We start from the raw sequence: 22,221 nt of genomic DNA, 5'->3' as shown, positions 1-22,221 counted from the left end.
CGGAGACCTGGCAGTGAACAAAAGCACGATAAGTCGTTGGGCGAGGTGCCTATCACCATCGCAACGACGTCGCTCAAACCCGTCCAGTCTCCAGGGTGCCGGCCTACCGCACACACTTCTGACGCCTGCAATATTGGAAAGTGCCACAAAAAGGCAAGCGAACTTTTCCTTCTCCGTGACAAGACAAAGCCTCACATAACTCCGCCCATTCGAGAGGGGCTCACTAAACTTCAAGGTGCTGTCCTTCCAGATCGGCCCTATACCCCGGATCTCGTGCCTTCCGACTTGCATTTGTTTTGCCCAACCAAGGATACATTCCACAGGAAGCAGCAAGTGGATGATGGAGAGGTTACTGATACAGCAGGACATTGGCTTCGGCACATGCTGCCATACAGGCCCTCACAGTAAAGTGGCGTAAGACCGTCGCGTTGAAAAGAGCTTGTATCTAAAAGAAGCAAAAGACTGGGGAAAAATATGGTATATTTGGATTCTGAACAAAACCAATCTGCTTTCAGAAAATAAATGTTTTGCATTATTTATTTAACGCCCCTCTTACTACTGTGCGGCAGTTGATTTACTTTTGTAACTAACGTTTGTGGTATGTAAACATCCAAGTTTTTTATGTTACGTACAATACATTAGTGAATAATTATTTTTATTTTGTTGCGTCTTGAGTGCATGTATTTCAGCTATCAAATTTGCAAACGTGGCTGAAATGACTGGATAAATGTGTTTAACAAGTGGTATCAATGGAAATGTCTTTTTTCTGTTCATCATTGTCCGCTACAGATCTAACAAGATCTCTTCACCAAGATGAAGAAAATAATTAAAAAGATTTTTTTGTGGAGATATCAAACGTCTTTTGGATGGGACCAAGAGGAGATTAAAAGGTACAAAGATGGAGTAGTTAACTTTCTGCCATGAAAAAACCGTGTCCTGGCTTGCGAATTTCACAGAATGTACTATACTTATACCCCGCATGCCTAATGGATGCTTCACTCTTTCAGTAAATTTCTCTCTCAGAGAATAAATGTCTTGTGACTAGGGTCTCCCTTCAGGTAGACCGTTCGCCGAGTGCAAGTCTTTCGATTTGCCGCCATTTCGGGGACTTGCACATCGATGGGGATGAAATGACGATGATTTGGACAACAGAACACCCAGTCCCTGAGCGGAGAAAATCTCCGACCCAGCCGGGAATCGAACCCGGGCCCTTAGGATTGATATTCTGTCACGCTGAGCACTATTTTTTTTCATTTTGTTCGTTGCTGATTGTTTTGTTTGGTCGTTTCGGACGTCTCGTGACATCCGTTCAAGTTCGTTGCTGATCCTTTCACTCACTTCTTTTATTACAGAGGCCAACCAGCTCTCTGACCGAACACGCTGAGCTACCGTGCAAACGCCACTCAGCTACCGGGGGCGGACAGTGAAACAAGCTGATAAGCTGATTCCGTACTAGTTACAGGGTACAGCTCTGTTCCGAATCTTTAAGATAGAGCAATACGAGCACCCCTCTTTTCCTAGCTCAAAGCTGCATTCTACTGCTGTGTCTCCTGGACCGTGCTCAGCAGAGAGCTGATTTCGACTCCTGACAGGCTGCAGCCATGTTCTGGACTGCGAATCTTACCGAATGAACTACAAAGGACCCTGGAAGCGGCGTTCTGTTACTAGTTCCCAACCAGACCAGATACAAGAGGGAAAGGCGCCGATTTCGCACAAGGGTTGTAGGACCGGGGAAATGGTAGAGAGAGCAGTTGGGCGCTAGCCGAGGGTCGGTACGCACCTTCCCGCAGCCGGGGATGTGGCAGCTGTGGATGTTCTTCTTGCGCAGGTGCACGCCTGCGGGCCCGAGGCGCTCCGCCTCCTGGCAGTTGGGGCAGTCGCAGGTGGCGCGGCCCGTGTAGCGGCGCTGCGAGCGCGGAGACGGCACCTGCGGCGGCAGCGACGCCGCGGCGGACACCGGCGACGGCGACGGCGCGTGCGCGTGCGCGTGCGCGTGCGCGTGGTGCGCGTGCAGCCCGAAGGCGCCCTGCGCCGCGCCCGGCAGCATCGACTTGTACGTGTCCTGCACGCACGCCAAAAGCACACGCCGTCAACACTGCGCTCTGTCCTCGTGCCTCGAGGCAAGTATCGATATCTGTATCGACGTCATACGAAGCCGAAGCTGGCGATATATCTCAAGTAAAATATCGATATTTTATATTCGTATATCAAACAAACAAACGAGACCAAAATAGTGACCAATAGAGCAGACTAGTAAGTGTAAGCGTTATGACAGGAATTATGCGCAGACGTGTAGTTAAGTTGTCTAGGTCGCGTAAGAAGTTACATAGCAGGTAAGGTATGACTTCATTGATCACAAAGCATGTATAATGTGTTTCGAATTTACTTCCATCGTCCGAAATCCAAGTGCAAAGATGGTACAGCTGGTATCGCTCTTGTCCTTGTGCTACCTCTGCACTTGGAATTGTGAGGACGGAAATAATTCCGAAAAGCTTTACGGAGACTTTGTGATAAAAAAAATCCAGCCTTCACCTGCTGTATGATTTTTATGCTACCTAGCCAGCATGTTTACTAGAATAGTCACTATCCTCCAGGTGACTTCACTCACATTTTCATTAAGATAGGGAATAAAATACTGAAGCAAATAAATGAATATTGATGCAAGTTAATGAATTCTGATACTTGGGACGCAAAGGAACGGTTGACAAGAAAAGTATCTTAAAAGAAGCAGTGAAATAACTAAACAGGCCTTCACAAATAAGAGCAATTTATTAAAAACCACCTTAAACAGAAACAAGAAATAAATTCATCGAGACTTTTATTTGGAGCATTTTGAGTTTTAGTTGCGCAGGGTGGACTCTAGGCAAACCAGAAAAGAAAATAATTACAAGGAATAGAAAACTGAATATCGAGGAAAACCACAAACACACCCTGAACTGACAGCAATTACACAGATCTTGGCAAAAAAAAAAAAGAAAAATTAACTGGCCCCCTAATTCGTCATAACAGATTCATAAAAAAAACTTCTTGTTGTTGTTGTTGCGGTCTTTAGACCAGAGACTGGTTTGATGCATCTCTACATGCTACTCTATCCTGTGCAAGCTTCTTCATCTCCCAGTACGTACTGCAACCTACATCCTTCTGAATCTGCTTAGTGTATTCATCTCTTGGTCTCCCTCTACGATTTGTACCCTCCACGCTCCCTTCCAATACTAAACTGGTGATCCCTTGATGCCTCAGAACGTGTCGTATCAACCGATCCCTTATTCTAGTCCTGCCAGAAATTCCTCTTCTCACTAATTCTGTTTAATACCTTCTCATTGGTTACGTGATCTACCCATCTAATCTGCAGCACCACATTTCTAAAGCTTCTATTCACTTCTTGTCTAAACTGTTTATCTCCCATGTTTCATTTCCATACATGCCTACACTCCATACAAATGCTTCCAGAAAACACTTCCTGGCTCTTAAATTTATACTTAATGTTAACAAGTTTCTCTTCTTCAGAAACGCTTTCCTTGCCATTGCCAGTCCACATTTTATATCCTCTACTTCGACCATCAACAGTTATTTTTATTCCCAAATAGCAAAACTCATCTACTACCTTAAGTGTCTCATTTCCTAATCTAATTCTCTCAGCATCACCTGTGCGGACGGGTTGAGAAGGAAAGACTGATTTTTGAGGACTACATCGGACGAGATTTGAAAACCTGAGACCTTAAAGATGGAAAATAGGATAACATGCAAGACAGGAATCACAGCTAAAACACCGTGCATGAGTTAATAAGCGAGAATTTGTCTTGCATATTGCCCATGCTCCATCTTTAAGCTCTCAGGTTTCCAAATCCCGCCCGGTTCAGTCCCCAACAGTCTTTCCTTCTCATTCCGCCCACTAAGACTCCCCTGACCCAGGGTTCTGGGCGACATTTCCGAATTTTACACCTTTTCCTAAATCTCAGCAGTTCTTTTCCTTCATCCCGTTTCTTTCCCCTTCAGCTCTTCTGACAGTGGAAGGAAGCACTGGCTCCGAAAGCTTGCTCACTGTGACACCTTTTATTTATGTGTTCTCAAATGGTTCAAATGGCTCTGAGCACTATGGGACTCAACTGCTGTGGCCATCAGTCCCCTAGAACTTAGAACTACTTAAACCTAACTAACCTAAGGACATCACACACATGCATGCCCGAGGCAGGATTGTGTGTTCTCCTGGTGTCGCTAAGTACGTATTTTTTTTATCTGCTCAATTACTTAAATTTTCAAAAATTGATTACTTTAGTTCACATATTTGTCTACTTCCGTAACAAGGAGACCATGATTACGTGGATATAGAAACTCGGAAAAGCCCAGAAAGGCCAACAACTCAGAAGCCCTGTTGTTAGAAACGGACATATTTCGAAACACAATACAAAGTTTGGAAAGCATTCAGGTCGAAAGAAGGACTACAAAGGCAGGAAGACCATGGACGGAACAACAAAACACTCGTTATGTCTGGTGCAGGCATCGATATTGTCAATAAGTCGACAGTTTAATTTTCTACAAAATATCGGTATTCACGATAAATCGATGTTTGAAATTACAGTTAAATCACTACGTTTAGATGCATACAGGCCTTGATGTACGTAAACGGGGACAGTCGAAAATGTAGGCCCCGACTGGGACTTGAACCCGCGATGTCCTGATTACATGGCAGACGCTCTATCCATCTCAGCCACCGAGGACAAAGAGGACAGTGCGACTGCAGGGACTTATCCCCGGCATGCCTCCCGTGAGACCCACATTCTCACCTTGTATGTCCCAAAAAATGGTTCAAATGGCTCTGAACACTATGTGACTTAACAGCTGAGGGCATCAGCCACCTAGAACTTAGAACTACTTAAACCTAACTAACCTAAGGACATCACACACAGCCATGCCCGAGGCAGGTTTCGAACCTGCGACTGTAGCCGTCGAGCGGTTCCAGACTGAAGCGCCTAGAACCGCTCGGCTACTGCGGCAGGCCCCAACTGATTGTCGTGCACTATATTCAAAGTGCTCCTGCCCATTATACTCATTACTCGCGCCTTTTTTACGATTCCCGGGAGAGTTCGGGCACTGCGTGTGCATCATCCGCACAGAAGAAGATGGTCAAATGGCCGGTAAGCATATATATATATATATATATATATATATATATATATATATATATATATATATATATATCAAGATTTTAAACGTAGCTGCAACAGCAACTGTTGAAATTGTTCACGATAAAGGATGACAGCCCACAACAGTTGCAGGATAAAAATTTATTAAAATTATTGACCAAGGTTTCGGTATATATAAATATACCTTCATCAGAAGTAAAAAATCTAAAATTACATCATGTAATGGAGATTAATAAAACAATTGTGCCAAAGGCGTCGTCAATAATTAAGACATCTTCTCCATTTGTACAACATGACTATGGGCACAGGGTCAAAGCTAACAGTTTAGCACCATTACTTCGCCTATGAACACAATTGGCACAATTGTTTTGTTAATCTCCATTGCATGATGTAATTTTAGATTTTTTACTTCCGATGAAGGTATATTTATATGTACCGAAACCTTGGTCAAGAATTTTAATAAATTTTTATCCTGCAACTGTTTTTGGCTGTCATCGTATATATGGCAACGGCCTTGCCGCAGTGGCTACACCGGTTCCCGTGAGATCGCGAAAGTTAAGCGCTGTCGGGCGTGGCCGGCACTTGGATGGGTGACCATCCAAGATGGAGTGCAAAACGAACTGCGGTAAGATCGAAAGCTGGCTTGAGTGGTCGTTAGACGAGACGACCGTACCTGCAGCAGGTTGTGTCCGCCGGCGGCGGAGAGCAGGTGGTTGCTGGCGGCGAGCGTGTGGCTGAGCGTGGAGTAGTCGGCGACGGAGGCGGCGGCGGCCGACGTGGCGGCGGCGGCGGCGTAGTTGGCGGCGGCCATCTGCGCGTGCGCCGTGGCGCCGCTCATGTCGAGCCAGCCGCAGCCGCCCGCTGCCGCCGCGGAGTGCACGTCCCACCAGGCGTCGCCCGCCGCCTTCAGCGCGCCGGGGTGCGCCGCCGCCGCGCCCGGCATCGCGTTGAACGGCCACGACTCGTAGGGGTGCCGCGGGTACACGTCCACCTGCACCGGCAAAGACACACTCTGCAAACCACGCACGCCGTACAGCGTCAACGGCCCCCTCTGTATCTAACTGCACAGGGTGTCCCACAAATGTTACGACAATCTTCTAGAGGGTGTCTTGAGGAACGAATCGGGGATACTAACCCGTTCCAGAAGCGTCATCCAGCGACCCTACAGAACGTTGAAGTTATAGGGGCCCGCGTCTGCTTGTAGGCAAACCCTTCGGCAGCGAATGTGACCGTATACGTTGACCGACCATAGGTGGAACGTCTCGCAGTGTTGTTTGCTATTCAGTGATCTCGACTGATTGCCACGAAAGCCAGTGGCGAGGGAGCAGCTAGGTGAAGCGCAGAAAGGCGTTGTCTCATATGAACACGATGCTCTGTTGCCTCGTTGGATGACGGTTTCGCACACGGGTTCGCACTCGCAGTTAATTTTTCACCTGGATCCCTGTAAAATCTCCAATGATTTGTAGTTGTTATTCTCAGTCTAAAGTCTGATTTGATGCAGTTCTGCATGCTATTCTGTCTTGTGCAAATTTCTTCATCTCGCAGTACCTACTGCTACCTACATCCTTTTCAATCTGTTTAGTGTATCCAACTCTTGTTCAACCTTTACGATTTTTACCCCCCACGTTGCCCTCCAATACTATATAGGTGAACCCATGATGCATCAGAATATGTCTACCAACCGATCCCTTCTAGTATACAGGAGCAATATAAACTGCAGTTGGAGTTCTGAGTCCGCAAGCGCTATGGACTAAGGCGTCAGGGCATCGCATTCGTACGACTCAAGGCTCGCATACGCAGCAGCCAACTCCATCCTTCTCGCTATCGATCGTGGCAATCAGTCGCGATCACTGAGTAACAAACGGCATTGCGAGACGCTCCGCCCACGGTCCGTCGGCGTACAAAGCAATGCTTGCTGCCGAATGGGCGGCCTATTGGCAGGCGCTGTTCACTTCGACACTCTGTAGCATTGTTGGATGACGCCTCTGGAACAGGCCACTATCCTCGATCAGTTCCCAAAGACACCTTCCACGTCCCCTCAATGTTCGCCACAACATTTCAGGGGCACCCTGTGTATCATCATTACCATGAGCCATTACTCAATGTCTGCCACAACATGTCTGGGAAATCCTGGATTACTAAACGGCTGGAACGATCAGTAAGTACATTTTTTCCAGCGGAATTCAGTGTTTGGTTTCTATGGGAATTGCGCGCTGCAGGAAGTCCAGGGATCGGCTTATGTCGTGTCACAGCCTGTGAGGATTGGCTGCCGGACCGAAATACACTTAGCGCGCATTCAAAGGCGGACATGTGTTGGTCACGAATATGGTGTGGACATTTGTGACGTTCATCGATGCATGTCGTAATTTCTGATTCTTTTCCGCTCTTGAATTCCATTTAACTTCCGTGTCTTTTTATGTCTTTCTTTCTTTCTTTTGGTCGCCGGGGTGGGAGAGTGGGTGAGTGTTGGCGGGGGGGGGGGGGGGGGGGGGGAGGGCGGGGAGGAGAGGGCGAAGTGCCACCTTCAACCACTCCTCCAAAAAAATCTGTCGAGGTTGAGGTTGGACACTTTTCAAAGAAATGCATCATCTGCACCACTCCTCTACCTACATCTACATACATACTCCGCAATCCACCATACGGTGCGTGGCGGAGGGTACCTCGTATCACAACTAGCATCTTCTCTCCCTCTTCCATTCCCAAACAGAACCATGGAAAAATGACTGCTTATTTGCCTCTCTGAGAGCTCTTATTTTATTTTCCTCGAAATGTAAGTTGGCGGCAGTAAAATTGTGCTGCAGTCAGCCTCAAATGCTGGTTCTCTAAATTTACTCAGTAGCGATTCAGGAAAAGAACGCCTCCTTTCCTCTAGAGACTCCCACCCGAGTTTCTGAAGCATTTCCATAACACTCGCGTGATGATCAAACCTACCAGTAACAAATCTAGCAGGCCGCCTCTGATTGCTTCTATGTCCTCCCTCAATCTGACCTGATAGGGATCCCAAACGCTCCATCAGTACTCAAGAATGGGTCGTATTTATGTTTTATAAGCGGTCTCTTTTACAGGTGAGCGACATCTTCCCAAAATTCTACCAATGAACCGAAGACGACTATCCACCTTCCCCACAACTGCCATTACATACTTGTCCCACTTCATATCGCTCTGCAATGTTACGCCCAAATATTTAGCGAACACTTGCTTCACTCCCCCCCTGGTGTGTTGCAGATATTGCCTAAAACTCGAGGAAGACATTTTAATGAGATATTTCAGCATATGTCATACATGTGTGTCTTAATTTTAGTGTCAATATGCGTGTTACTAAGTACAAAGTATGTGTAGTGGGTTGATAGTGTAAGGAAGCTCTCCATACTTTCTTTTCAAGATCTATAACTTCCACAACATTGTATCACTGTCAGACTTTAAAGCTAGTAATTGAAAAAAAATTGTAACTCATTTAATCAGTACTATATTCTTACGAAATACTGATAATAATAATGATCTTTTGACAAGAATTTAGTTTCGTGGCTGAAACATAATGGAACCATTTTATTTTATAACCTCCCCCCCCCCCCCCCCCACTCACAAGAAAAATCATTTTGTTTCTGAAGGGATAACTATCCCCACGGTGGGAACCAACGATGCTTACGAACCTTCCCCAGAAGAGCTGCCTGATGCGCAGCGACGGCGGCGCCTCCGCCCCCGCCGCCGCCTCCAGGCGTGCCTCCGCCCCCGGCTCCGCCGCCAGCTTCTGGCGACGTGGTCATGGGCTGCCCGGGGAAGTAGAGGTCTCCGCCAGAGGAGACGGGCGCGCCGTATCCGCCAGCCGACGAGACGCCGACGCCGACGGCGCAGCCAGCCGTCGTCATGACGGGTCGACCCGTGTAGCTGGCGCTCGAGCTGACGGCCATGGAGCGCGCCACGCCGCCCACGCCCGCGGTCGCGCCGTTGTTGTTGTTGTTATTGTTGTTGTTGTTGCCGCTGCCGCCGCCGGGAGCGCCGCTGGCGCCGGTGGTGGCGGCGCCGCCCTGCTGCGGCGACTTCTTCCAAGGGTGGAAGCCTTTGCCGACGGCGGCGTCGGCCAGCGGGGGCGGCGACTTGCTGGACAGCTTGTTGCACTGCGCCGCCAGCATCGCTAGCGGCGTGCCGCGCAAGCTCGGGTGATCCTGTCAACAAATTGCGCGCCAATGAGTTACCGGACGTATACCCATCAAGAGTTTCTGCAGACCGCTGTAATTTCACTTTCAAGGGCTAAAAACAATACCATCAGTTTGTTATTTCCATAAAATAAGCAAGGCCGTATGGCACTGTCGGGTGGAATACCCCGAAGGACTGGCTGATACACCTGAGTAGAAAGGCTTTTGTATCCTTCGCGCACTGTGGCACCTTTCCTTCGCAAAGAGTGTTGTGTAAGTATCTGATAATTGTAGGGGGTTGTAATCTGTGTAGTGTGGGGTCACCCTTGTGTCTTATGATGATGAAACTTCCTGGCAGATTAAAACAGTGAGACGGACCGAACTCGGGGCGTGAGTCGTGCTTGGGTAGCTCAGATGGTAGAGCACTTGCCCGCGAAAGGCATAGGTCCCGAGTTCGAGTCTGGGTCTGGCACAAAGTCTTAATCTGCAAGGAAGATTCATATCAGCGCACACTCCGCTGCAGAGTGAAAATCTCTTTCAGGAGATAATGATGATGATGAGACAAGGGGGAAGTTGAAACCCTACTCTTCTTGACGAGGGTCGACGATCACAAAGTGTCCATCCGACGGACAGATCACCACCAACAGTGTCACATACCCTCACTTCTTAAGACACTGCGGAGAGATATGGAATTTAATCCACGACACTGGCGCAAATGCTGGTCATCAAGGACTCCCTCTTCACCTTTGCCGTTATGCAAACTAAAAGCAGCCAATAACGCGTGTAGTACTCAGGCGCTCACCTATCCATGTGCTGTCCACGGCCGACGTTGCTTAACTTCGGTGATGTATCGAGGTCCAGCGCATTCACCGAGTAAACGTTCTTGGCTACTCCCATTATGTTGAATAATCTAGACGTGAGCTGTAACATCTACATCTCAACTTGTCGAGCCAGCTTACGGTGCGTGGAAAAGGGTAATTCTGGTTCCACTACCATTCCCCCCTTTCCCACTCGCAAATGGCCCGTGGGAAGAGTGATCGTGGGCGTGCTGTGATATTAGCTCTAATTTCTTGGTCTTCTGCTTGTAATAATTTCTCAAAGAAGCAATTATTTTACCTGATACTTTCACACTGTCATTAGTATTCGGTGAGCATCTCCGTAATGTTCTCGTGCCACCTAAACACGCCGCTCTTTGTTGAGTCTTGTTTATTTCTTTGATTAATTCAACCCAGTAAGAGCTTCTGATTTATGAGCAACACCAGAGAAACGGTGTAGCAAGCGTTCTGTAAGCCACCTCTTTCTTCAATGAATCACATTTCCTTAAAATCTTCCAGTGAATCTCAGTCTGACAACTGTTGAACCAACAGTTTGTTCGATGTAGTCACTTCAGATTAGGTCGCTCCGGATGGTTGCTCCTTGATATATTACGGTATTTATTGTCTCCAGCCGTTTGACGCCAATAGTCTAATCGTACAGTAGTGGATTTAGTAGCCTATTAGTACGCAGTATGTTATATTTGTTTACTTGCAAAGTCAACAGCCTGTCCCAACACGAATCATCGATCCTCTGCACGCCTTCCTGAATTCGCTACACTCTTCTGCCGTTACTACCTGGTTATAGACAGTGCATTATCTGCGAACAGCCTCGTGAGCCGGCCGGTGTGGTCGAGTGGTTGTAGGCGCTTCAGTCTGGAACCTCGCGATCCCTACGGTCGCAGGTTCGAATCCTGCCTCGGGCATGGATGTGTGTGGTGTCCTTAGGTTAGTTAGGTTTAAGTAGTTCTAAGTTATAGGAGACTGAAGACCTCAGATGTTAAGCCCCATAGTGCTCAGAGCCATTTGAACCATTCTGAACCAGCCTCTTGGAGCTACCGGCGTTATCCACCAGTTCTTTAAAACACACTGTAAACAAGTGAAAGAAAAACAGCCCTCGGTCTCTATGTTCAAACGAATTAACTGGGTTTCAACACTGCTAGGACTGTCTTCCTCAGAATTTAAATCAAAGAATGGTCTATATTCTATAACATGGTCACAGAACTATGACTAAAAACGTATGGTAGAGCATAAGTACGGAATTATCGTACTTACATGTCATTTATAAAATAATAAATATGCTAAAAGGGCATTAGTCATAAAGATATTTTAGATAAATAAATACAATGTTTTTCTATTTGGGAACACCGGTGCGTTCACTTCTTCCAGATGCTCACTCCGAATTTCAGTTCCGTGTAGCCATCATGTAATTTTTGAAAGCCCCATCAGTGAAATTTCATTTTTTTGTGAGTTACGAAAACGGAAAAGCGGACATTAGAGCGACGTTATTCCATCAAATTTTGTGCTGAACTAGAGGAAATACGTGAGTGTGGCCTTTAAAAAGTTGAACCTTGGGAAACGTTCCTTATCAAGAGCACAAGTTTTTCGCTGGCAAAAATCGTTTTTGGCAGGTCACAACACGTTGAAGATGAACCTCGTTCAGGGAGACGTTCAAAAGCCGACGAAAACGTCGAACGCTTGCGAGCTCTTGTGAGACCAGACCGACGTTTAACAATAAGTTTGGTGGCTAACCCGTTGGTTGAGCTTTCACCGTACATCACGTTTTGACCGAAGCTTTGCACATGCGAAAGTTCTGTGTTAAAATGGTGCCGAAAAACCTCACATCAGAGCAAAAGGACAATCGAAGAACCGTGTGCGTTGATCTTCTTGAGAGGATTGCCAATGACCACGAATGCTATTTTGTGTAAAACTGACACACCAAGAATATTTCGCCACGATGGAAGAATAAAAATCGAAAGCTAACAATTATGTAAAGTGTATCTTGCAAATATCGTGATGATGTTCTTGTCAGTTCTAAACCGGTTACGGCGCTATTTACTTAAATAAATAGCAGTATTAATAGTGTGTGGTTGCTGTCTCCTTCTTTGTAAGAACCAATCAACATTAAATTACCACGAATGCTTCAGTTGTATGATCACAGGTGATAAATCCTGGATATTTGAGTACGATCCTCAGACAAACTGGCAAAGTGAGGAGTGGCACACTGAGACATCTCCTCGACAGAGGAAAATTCGAATGAGCAAACCAAAGATTTTGACAGAAGGGATATGGTACATTAAGAATATTTGTTACTCCGGGACAAAGTGTAAACAAAGTGTTTTACAAAGAAGTCCTTGAAAGGCTGAGTAAAATGTTGAACTGCGTGAGACAGGATATTGCAAACAAGTGGATGCTGTGTCATGGTAACGCCCCATGTCAAACAGCAACTGCCATCACGGAACTTTTGACCTCAAAAGGCATTCCTGTTGTTCCACAGCTCCCCTATTCACCTAATCTCAGTCTTCGTGACATTTACTTTTCCCGGAATTGAAAACTGCCTTTAACGATGGTGGAGAAAATTACAAAAGAATGTGACTGGCATATTAAAGGCCCTACCAATTGAAGTCTTTGAGCGCTGTTACGAAGACTGGGACCTACGCCGAAAGGAACTACTTTGAAGGGGACAATATTGTTGTCGAAAAAAAAACAAAAACTTTATGAGATAAAAAAATCAGTGTCATTAATTTCCCCACACACCTCGTAAATATGACTGTGAGCGAAGTTCGCTTGTACAGACAGAGCCGGGGAGACCCCGGGGGTGGGCGTCGCGTTACACAAGGGACTATTTCGCAGAGCAGTAAAGCCGAGGAGAGCGTCGTCGTCTCGGAGGCGAGACGGCGCGCGGGGGACGCCGGGAAGCCATTAGCAGGCTGGAGCTGCGGGCCACGCCCCCTACTTACTGCAACCCCCCGAGCCGTTAGCTAAACCAACCCCAGCGCGCGACCTCTGGCGGCGCCCACTGGAGCGTGATTTACTATCGCGGCCCCCGCGGCATATGGCCGTAATGTATTCATACAAGCGGCCCGGGGAGCCGGCAAATTGCGGGATCACCGCATCCATCAGGGGACCGCCCGCCGTCCAGGGGCCCGGAAGCCGGCCGCGTGGCCGCAGCGGGCAGCCGCGCTCCCACCGGCCGCCTAATGCGTCCGCCACTTAGCCGCCGTGATTCCGGCTATCGGCGGTCGCCCGCCGGAGCCCAAGTGTCCCCGCGGTCCCGTTTGCGGTCCTCCGCTAATTCCATAGACGCTGGAGCCATAGAAACAGGACCGCTCGGAGGAATCTGAGGAAAGGAGGCTAATAAGAATCATTTGAACAATGGATCGGGACCGATGGCCTTTGTAGTCTGGTCCCTTCAACCCCCCACAAGCTGACCAACCAACAATGGATCTTTCACTCTTTAGAGTAGTGTGAGATGGGTCGGAAGAGTTACGGCCCATGATTGTATCCCCTGCGGACAGTAAAAATCCGTCTGTGTTCTACCTTGGCATCTCCCGGAAACCGAACCGTCTGTGTCGATGACCAGTAGATTGCCTTTCAGGGGGAAATGCTGAGCGAGTTGCGGCAAACGCGGAAGCTATCGCAGCGCAGGAGAACGATCGAGCACCCAAGTCTGCAAGAGAAGCATAATGACATCATCGAAGGCGAGAGATTAAGCAGAGTGTCGTAAGGAAGGCTATGTACAACGCAACAACAAGTATTTAGAGGAAACTTCCTGGCAGATTAAAACTGTGTGCCGGACCGAGACTTGAACTCGGGACCTTTGTCTTTCGCGGGCAAGTGCTCTACCAATCACTTGTTTCATACCAGCGCACACTCCGCTGCAGAGTGAAAATCTCATTCTGCAAGTATTCAGATGCCGAGGCAGCAGAAAACAGCCACTGAAAGTCTAAAGTCACTAGAAGAGCCAAAACCTGCGGGAAAGAACCAGGACACATATACCCAGCCCCATCGCTGCACAGCACAGAGGAAGCTTCTACATAAATATCCCACCCTTCTTAACAAATGTCTGACTGCTGAGTACTGGTTGCCTTCTGTTCAGTTTATAGTCTCAGCCCTTGTGGCAGTTGTAGTTATCCAGTGTGAGGTAAGGCTATGAAGGTCGGCCCTGCGTCTACGGATCACGTATCCGGTTGGAAGGACGCTGATCCTACCGGCTGCACTGCCAACTTCGAGACAACGTTGATACGGCGCGGAGGCCGCCGTCGTCTTGCAGGTCTGCTGGGAGCTAGACCTGCGTGATCTGGATGCTGTCCGTCATCGGATCTGGAGAAAAGGGATGCGGGGGGGAGGGGGGGGGGTACATGCTGCTGCTCACCCTGTTTCTGTGGAAGACACGGATGCTACCGGCTCCTGCTTCCTAAATAACGATTGAAAGCTGATGTCTGTGAGCCAGCGAGTACTTTAGGTGGAGCTGTTGCCTGACACCTGCCTGCAAACCTTTGACCTCAGTCAGTGCACTTTGGTGATCGATTTGTATAGCTGAAGGCCGCCGCACTCCACGAGTCGACGGCCGCCCGTCACGTAACAGCAGCTACGCGACGCTTCGCTGTGCTGGCTTTACTGTATGTCGAGCACATGCCAACCTTCTACTCCTGACGAGGCTCTGCACCACTGACCGAGGTGTGGAGATAATCCTGTATTACTGCCTACTATATCTGTTATTGTCAATGTTTCTTTTCTTAGTGCTCTCGAGCGTGAGTAGATCCTAACCACCACATCCCACCCGGCTCTCTCCTGACAGCTATCGGAGTTTGGAACCAGACTCCGGGAGAACTTTTTGGCAGGCTATAGCTGTGTCAAGGAACGGGACTCGATCCAACAACGTAGCCTTTCTTGGGGTTGATCATGCTATCCAGGCATGACTCACGACCTTCCTTCTCAAGTTCAGTTCTACAGCTACAACTATACTCCAAAAGCCACGTTACAGTGCGTGGAAGAGGGTATCCCTGATAACACTGTCGTTGTTCCCTTCTCTGTTCCATCTGCCAATGTTGCTTCATAAGAACGACTGTCGATAAGCTTCTGAATGAGCTCTAATTTCTCTGATTTTCTCATTTTAGCCATTTCAAGAAAAATATGTGGGAGGTAGTACTAAGATTCCCGTATCGTCTTCGAATGTAATGTCCCTACGCGGTATATAGCGCCTGTCTCCTAGCGACTGCCACTAGAATTTGCTGAGTATCTCCATGAGGTGCTCTGGCTAGTTAAACGATCCCCTGGCGAAACGTTCCACTCTTAATTGGATCATCTCTATCTCTTCTGTTAATCCTATTTGGTAAGGGACAGAGACGCTTAAGCTATACTCAAGATTCGGCCAAGTGTCTTGTAGTCCACTCTGTCGCGGATGTACTACGTTTCCTTAAGGCTTCTGCAATGAATCTCAGATTCGTATCAGCTTTTCCTTCAATTACTTTTATGCTGTTACTTGGGGCGGTTACTCCTAGGTATGTTACGGCTGTTGCTGTTTCTAGTTATTCTTGTAAAATAGAGTAGTCGAACAGTCATGGTACTCTTCGTCTAGTTACGCACAATGTTCTACATTTATTTACGTTCAATGCTAGTTTCCAGTCCCTGCCTCAATCGTCGATCACCTGCATGACGCTACAGCTTTCTGACTTTGCAGCTTTCCTATACACAACAGCATCGTCTACAAAATGGCTTGTGGAGTTTCTGAAGTTATCTACTAGATCATTTATATAAAAAGTGTAATGGGTGTAGATCCAGATATTTGTATTGGTGATAGGACTGTGCACTGTTCAACATTACATCAGGATTTACGTCATTTGCAGACCAATAATTATAGCCATAAGAAGTCATATATTTTTGGCTTAGTTAGTACCTCCTAGTACATTTGACAAAGAGCAAGCCAGGCGTTGAAGTGTGGACACATCGACACAAATCTGTTAGTCAATACTGACAGGCGTAGTCCATTTAGTGGTGCAGTACGAGCGTGCAGAAAACATAAGCGCGTAAAGTTTGTGTCGTGTTTGTTGGAAGACTATTCGACAGAGAGGAGAAACAATGAACACAGTGATGTGTGTAAATATTTAGGCACCACATATAAAAATATCTTCACATATACGCGTTACATACTGTAAAGCCGGCCATTGTGGCCGAGCGGTTCTAGGGGATTCAGTCTGGAACCGCGCGTCCGCTACGGTCGCAGATTCGAATCCTGCCTCGAGCATGGATGTATGTGATGTTCTTAGGTTAGTTAGGTTTAAGTAGTTCTAAGTTCTAGGGGACTGATGACCTCTGTTGTTAAGTCCCATAGTGCTCAGAGCCATCTGAACCATTTGAACCGACCTGTAAATTTGACACGATATTAGCCTTATCACAAACAGTCCCTTGGGGAACTCTCGAAATTATCCTTACACCTGTCGATTTCGTCCCGTTAAGAATACCCTATTGGCTTTCATATCCTAGAAACTCCTCAATGCAATCACCCATCTGGAATGGTGCTAGGTAAGTTCGTATTTTGTTCACTAAAGAACAGTGCCGAGTTGTATGGAATGCCATCCAGAAGTTCGGCAACACGGCATCAGCCTGGAGGCTTTCGAGTACGGCAGTCTTGATTGCATGGATGAACACAGCGAGCAGCGTTCGCAAGATGTCTGGTTCCGCAATCCATGTTGGATCTTATAGATCTGCGTTCTACCAGTTCTCTGTTCTACTTTTCCCAACGAAATACTGGTTTGGTGGATCACTCCAAGCTCGCCTACGGTGTGCACGGCTCTTCATTTCTTCAAACTACTTCCATTTGAGCCAATTTACTGCAATCGAGCCTACGTCTCCCTCTGCAAATTTTTACATTTCACATTTCCCTCCATTAACAACTATACGATTTCTTAACCTTTCACGATGCATTCTATCAGTCGATTCCTTCTAAATCCTCTTCTTGAAAATAAGGATACCTCGGAGTAACGACTTCGATGCAGCCTAGGGTTCTTCCTATAATGAATACTTCTTTTCACAGTGGAATGTATTCATGGGAGCTTCCAGAATTAAACGCGACGGCAAGTTGATACATGTATCAGCAATAACGGTGAACTTTTCAACATTTCGTGTACATAATGGTTTCATGTGGTGTACTCGTGTATTCTGTCCCTGTCTATTCCCCGTGATTAATTTGCTATGAAGAAGTAGAAAATGCAAGTTATGCGTTTCTGGGACCTCGTTGTACATAATATTCCCGTCTCTTGAGCATGAAAAACGTGCCAAAGTCTTGTGACACTTTGTATAATAATCATGATTTCGCCGGCCGCGGTGACCGTGCGGTTCTAGGCGCTTCAGTCTGCAACCGGGCGACCGCTACGGTCGCAGGTTCGAATCCTGCCTCGGGCATGGATGTGTGGTTAGGTTTAAGTAGTTCTAAGTTCTTGGGGACTGATGACCTCAGATGTTAAGTCCCATAGTACTCAGAGCCATTTGAGCCATAATTATGATTTCAGTATATCTCTTAAAATTTGCGGAAAGCATCTCTTGAAACGTTTCCAACGAGACTGCATTGAACGTTTACTTATTCTGAGTACCGTTGCTTTCATACGCAGAAAATCTTGGAATACGACAGTCACCTAAACAGAGGCACATTTTGTTACACGATCACGAGAATGTCACTTATAAAACAGAATTCATTAAGCATTTCTACCAAACTTGTGTTATTGTGGGTTTCAGTCCCAAGACCGGTTTGATGTAGCTCTACACATTAGCTACATGGTAAAGACCCATACCGTCAGAAAGAACTACCGCTGCAGTTTCCCGTTGCTTTCCGCCTTTCATAGTACTAGTACAACAAGACCATGTTGGCGTAGGTTACGAGGCCGGATGATTCAACTGTCCAGACGGGTTCCCCTGCAACTACTGGAAAGGCTGCTGTCCCTCTTCAGAACCACAGATCAGTCTGGCCTCTCCACAGACACCCTTCAGTGTGGCTACACCTACGCACCGTCAGCTGTATCGTTGAGACACACATGTCACCTCACCAAAGCTAGGTCCATACCAAATATACAGTCCTAACACAAGCGAAGGATGACCTGAAAAGCGCCGAAAAAGAAACACCGTGGAAAAAGTCCAAAGAATTTAGTTGCAGTAGATATGAAAACGACAGAGGTCTACCGAGGCTTCCGGGTTTCCCCGCTTTTAACGCGCCATCTGTCAGGTTGCTTATGGCGGACCGTTCCTGGGCCGCGTTGTCGCGCTGAGTGTATCGATCGCCGCGAACAATGGCGGTGCTTTGCGGCGGCGTGTCCACTCGCCGAAAACACCGCTACCTGCTGCAGCTGCGCGTAAACACTGTACCACAATGACCCGAGGGTGTCCGCTAGCAGCAGGCTCTGCACTTCCCTGCTTAGCACCACGTGTTCCCACGCGATGACCAGAATACCAAAACACAGTGCATCTAAGTATACAGTGTCCCGCCTTTTCCTTATGAATCGCATATATTTTAAAGAAACAAAGCGAAGTTGGAATTTTGTGTTGTATACGGAAACAACAATGAAAGGAAGAAGAAATAGGACACAACATAATGATGCTTGATATCAAGGGTCGCTGTTGCTTTACGATAGTGAAATCGGAATAATAAGAAAGCTGAGACAGTCGCCCTTACTGCAAAACGTGGTGCAGAACCACAAATACTGTAGAAAAACGAGATAATATGACGTTACGAAAGCTCTACGCGTTTGTGAATACGCAGAGAAATGTAGCACTTCTGCGTAGCCGCTTACGAGATACATAAACGATGGAAAGATAAGGTACGGGACCATTTTGTAGTTTTGGAAGACTATAAGAGAAGGAACCTAGTGACAAAAGTGGTATTATCCTCATGAGCAGGAAAGACTGCGTTTGGTTCAAGGAGCACTGGACTCATATTCAGGAGGTGCGAGGTTCAGCTCACATCCAGATCAGTCGTTTGTCTCAAATATTTCAGGTGGATGTTAGGCTGATTTCTAAAGCAACGCCACTGTTGGTTTGTTCCCTCAGTATTACTACACTATGTAAATTTAGAGTGACTGTTGAACTAAATGTAACGTAATACTGAACTTAACATTCCTGGCCGGTCGATGTGGCCGAGCGGTTCTAGGCGCTTCAGTCTGGAACCGCAGGACTTCTACAGTCGCAGGTTAGAATCCAACCTGGGGCATTGATGTGTGTGATGTACTTAGGTTAGTTAGGCTTAAGTAGTTATGAGTTCTACGGGACTGATGACCTCAGATGTTAAGTCCCAAAGTGCTCAGAGCCATTTGAACCATTTTTTAACATTCCTGCTTTCAGTCATCTTCCGGACGCCGAAACCTTTTGGGTAACAGTGCCCTGCCAGTCTTCAGTGTGATATTATCAGCTACGTTTAGAAAGCGTATATGTTAAAACGTTCTTCACTGGGTTGAGTTACCTTCGGAGTGCAGTTAGTAACCAACGTTGCTCAGAGAACAATGTATTTCCTCCGATGTCCATTTTAGGGAAGAAAATGATTTTGATTAACGGGGCAGCATTGTTATCCAGAAAATTTGCATGTAAAACTGAATGGCTCCGAAAAGCGGAAATGTTCTAGGATTGTGAGTCATCACTCTTTTGAAACCAGGTGTCATCGGTTACTTCTGAATGCGGCTTCTTTCTGGCGCCATAAGTGGATGGAGAGGGGATATTACATACACGCAAGACTGTTGTCAAGTTGCGATCGAAGTTGTACTCCGTAGCAATGATTATGAGATCCGTAAGACATCTTCTGAGCAAATTACAACAAAGTCTGAACTCAAAGCCCTTGATAAACAAGACACTGGCGTAACGTACGTTAATATGTGCAACTGTGCTACAGCTTCAATCAGAGTCAGCAACAGAGTGCGTAGGTGAAATTCAAGAGGGAAGCCTTGCTCAGACTTTCCCTGTCACCTACGAGGAAGTGTTCAGGTTCCTGAACGGGCGAAAAGGAGGCGGTATACGTCTTACAGCAACAAACCTGAACCAACTAGAAGTGCTTCCTCGAATGCACATTAATTTTAGAAACGAGTAAGTCTACAAAATGCAACAAGTATGAAAGCAGGACTCGAAATTAAGTGTAATAAGACTAAAAATACCTAATAGTAAGATGTATAGCTTAACAAAAGCATCGTTGAAGAACTTCAGGTCTTTTTTTTTTTTTTTTCTAAACCGCCGATCGCTTTATGAACAACATGCTGATGCGTATTTGGACGTATTCGGAGATACAGGAAAAGATGCAAATGGACCAGGCACAGCCTGGACTAACATACGTACGAGAGAATTGAGGGACAAATGGAAGTAGGCAGAATATGTAGCCAGGTTAATGTTTTGTGTCCCGGTCTGATATAAACAACGATGCTGAAATTGATATGCGTACTGGTCAGAGGTCCGTGCAAGTCATCAGTGGGTGGCGCTCGTCGCTGCTTCTGCACGCAAGCTAAGCGGCGAGTCGCAGTGCAAGCTCCGGTGCTGCCCATCTCCCCTTCTGAAGTCCGTTCGTAGGCTCCTCGAACCACAATGATGCTGAGCTTGAACCCTGCCAGCAACTCAGCAACGGATGTACATGACAACTGACAAGCCTCGTAGTATCCTGTACCCTCTACCGAAGCGCCACCGGTCTTTTGTACATAGGATGGGGAAAAAATAAACCTCGACTGGTTAATTTTTACAGAAAGACTCACATGAGGCAAACCTTTATTGATGAACGTCACAGAGCATGCTGGAAAAGGCCTCCGTTGCCGTCGATGCAGTGCTGCGATCGTTTTATCGAACTGGTAGACGAGGGAAAACTCACGGAGAGAAAGATCGGGCGATGGAGGTGGTCGGAAGATTGCACTGCGTCTCCGGGTAGTCCTCTCTTCACAGAATACCTCACTCGCAAGTGACAGTATTGTCAAAGTGGTGTGTGATGTTGCTTCATCTTACTGAAAATATGCATAGAGCCGTTAATCTTCTGTGAGTTGATCCACATATGGACAACACAGTTTCCGGACATACCGGTTAGCACGAGCACCTTGGCGAAAGAATCGTGTTGCGATGCGAACACCAGACATTGCGCATCCAACACCAATCTTGGGATAATGCGGCAGCTCTTGAAAGTGTTGATGGGGATTCTCTGATGCATAGTGGAGCATGTCCTGTCATTTCACATACACTAGCAGGCTCAACCACGGCTCATCGGAAGAAATGAAACCCTGAGGATCCAACAGTCCTGATGACACTTCACTCAGAAGCCACCGGCAGATCTCAAAACCAGAAAGTTCTTCGTAAAAGATAGAAGCTTAAGCAATGACTTAAAATTTGTGCCGTGGCTGGGACTTGAACCTGGCACTCATACTTTCTAGCCAGAGGGGAATATGGACGCAAGGAGTTTGTGTTAGGGAGGGCATTGGACGTGAGCAGGGGTTGTAGCCACAGCGCTTTGGTGCTGAAATGGCTCTCACATCTGCCTCGTAAGCAAGAGACCCAGGTTCAAGTCTTGGCTGTGGCACGATTTTAATTCATTGCTTCAGCTCCTATCCTTATCGAAGTTAAAGTTGAGACTCATATCTCTGTGGGAAAATGTTAGTCAATCAGACCCGAATGTTTGTCTGGCTGCCTTAGCTAGTGCACAACAGTAAATTTGTAAGAATGCAGCTGATAATGTTTACACAAAACGATCTTATAACTCCCGCTTGCACTGACAAACAGTGTTGAGATTTTTTCGGATACGATTATTATTCGCTGCAGAGTCTGTTTTGCGCTACTTTGCCAGTAAGTTATGTGAGTTCACAAACCCTGACGAACTGAACCACGTCTCGTCTGAGGAATTGAAAAACTGAGGCTCCACACAGTCCCGATTCGACTTCATTAAGTTGCTACCGGCAGAACTCAACGCGGCGCTTTAACACACACCTTCATTCGTGCACAACAATACATTTGCAAGGGTAGAGATACAGGCCGGTTTTGATAATGTATAGACACATCGATTTCGTAATTCCCACTGGCGCACGAAAAACTGCACTGAGATTTCGTCGAACAGTCTTCCAGACTTTTCGCCACTGGAGCACTGTTTTCTGGGGTTCGACCACTTTTCGGATAGTTATGGGTTTTATTCGC

General features: G+C 46.8%; 1 protein-coding gene across 5 annotated transcripts in view; it reads right to left on the bottom strand.

Annotated features, from left to right (window-relative positions):
• LOC126353763 (transcription factor Sp8-like) overlaps positions 1 to 22,221 on the bottom strand; it is a 197,583-nt gene that overhangs the window by 13,582 nt on the left and 161,780 nt on the right. For all 5 annotated transcript variants that reach the window (XM_050002838.1, XM_050002853.1, XM_050002847.1 and 2 more), the window contains 3 exons: positions 8,795 to 9,307; positions 5,818 to 6,135; positions 1,781 to 2,062 (listed from right to left, as the gene is read on the bottom strand). In XM_050002838.1, coding sequence (XP_049858795.1) covers positions 1,781 to 2,062; positions 5,818 to 6,135; positions 8,795 to 9,307 — 1,113 coding nt within the window. The remainder of the gene's footprint in view (positions 1 to 1,780; positions 2,063 to 5,817; positions 6,136 to 8,794; positions 9,308 to 22,221) is intronic.

This window comes from Schistocerca gregaria, chromosome 1 (assembly GCF_023897955.1).
Source record: "Schistocerca gregaria isolate iqSchGreg1 chromosome 1, iqSchGreg1.2, whole genome shotgun sequence".
NCBI lineage: Eukaryota > Metazoa > Arthropoda > Insecta > Orthoptera > Acrididae > Schistocerca > Schistocerca gregaria.
This window is presented reverse-complemented; position numbering and strand designations above follow the sequence as displayed.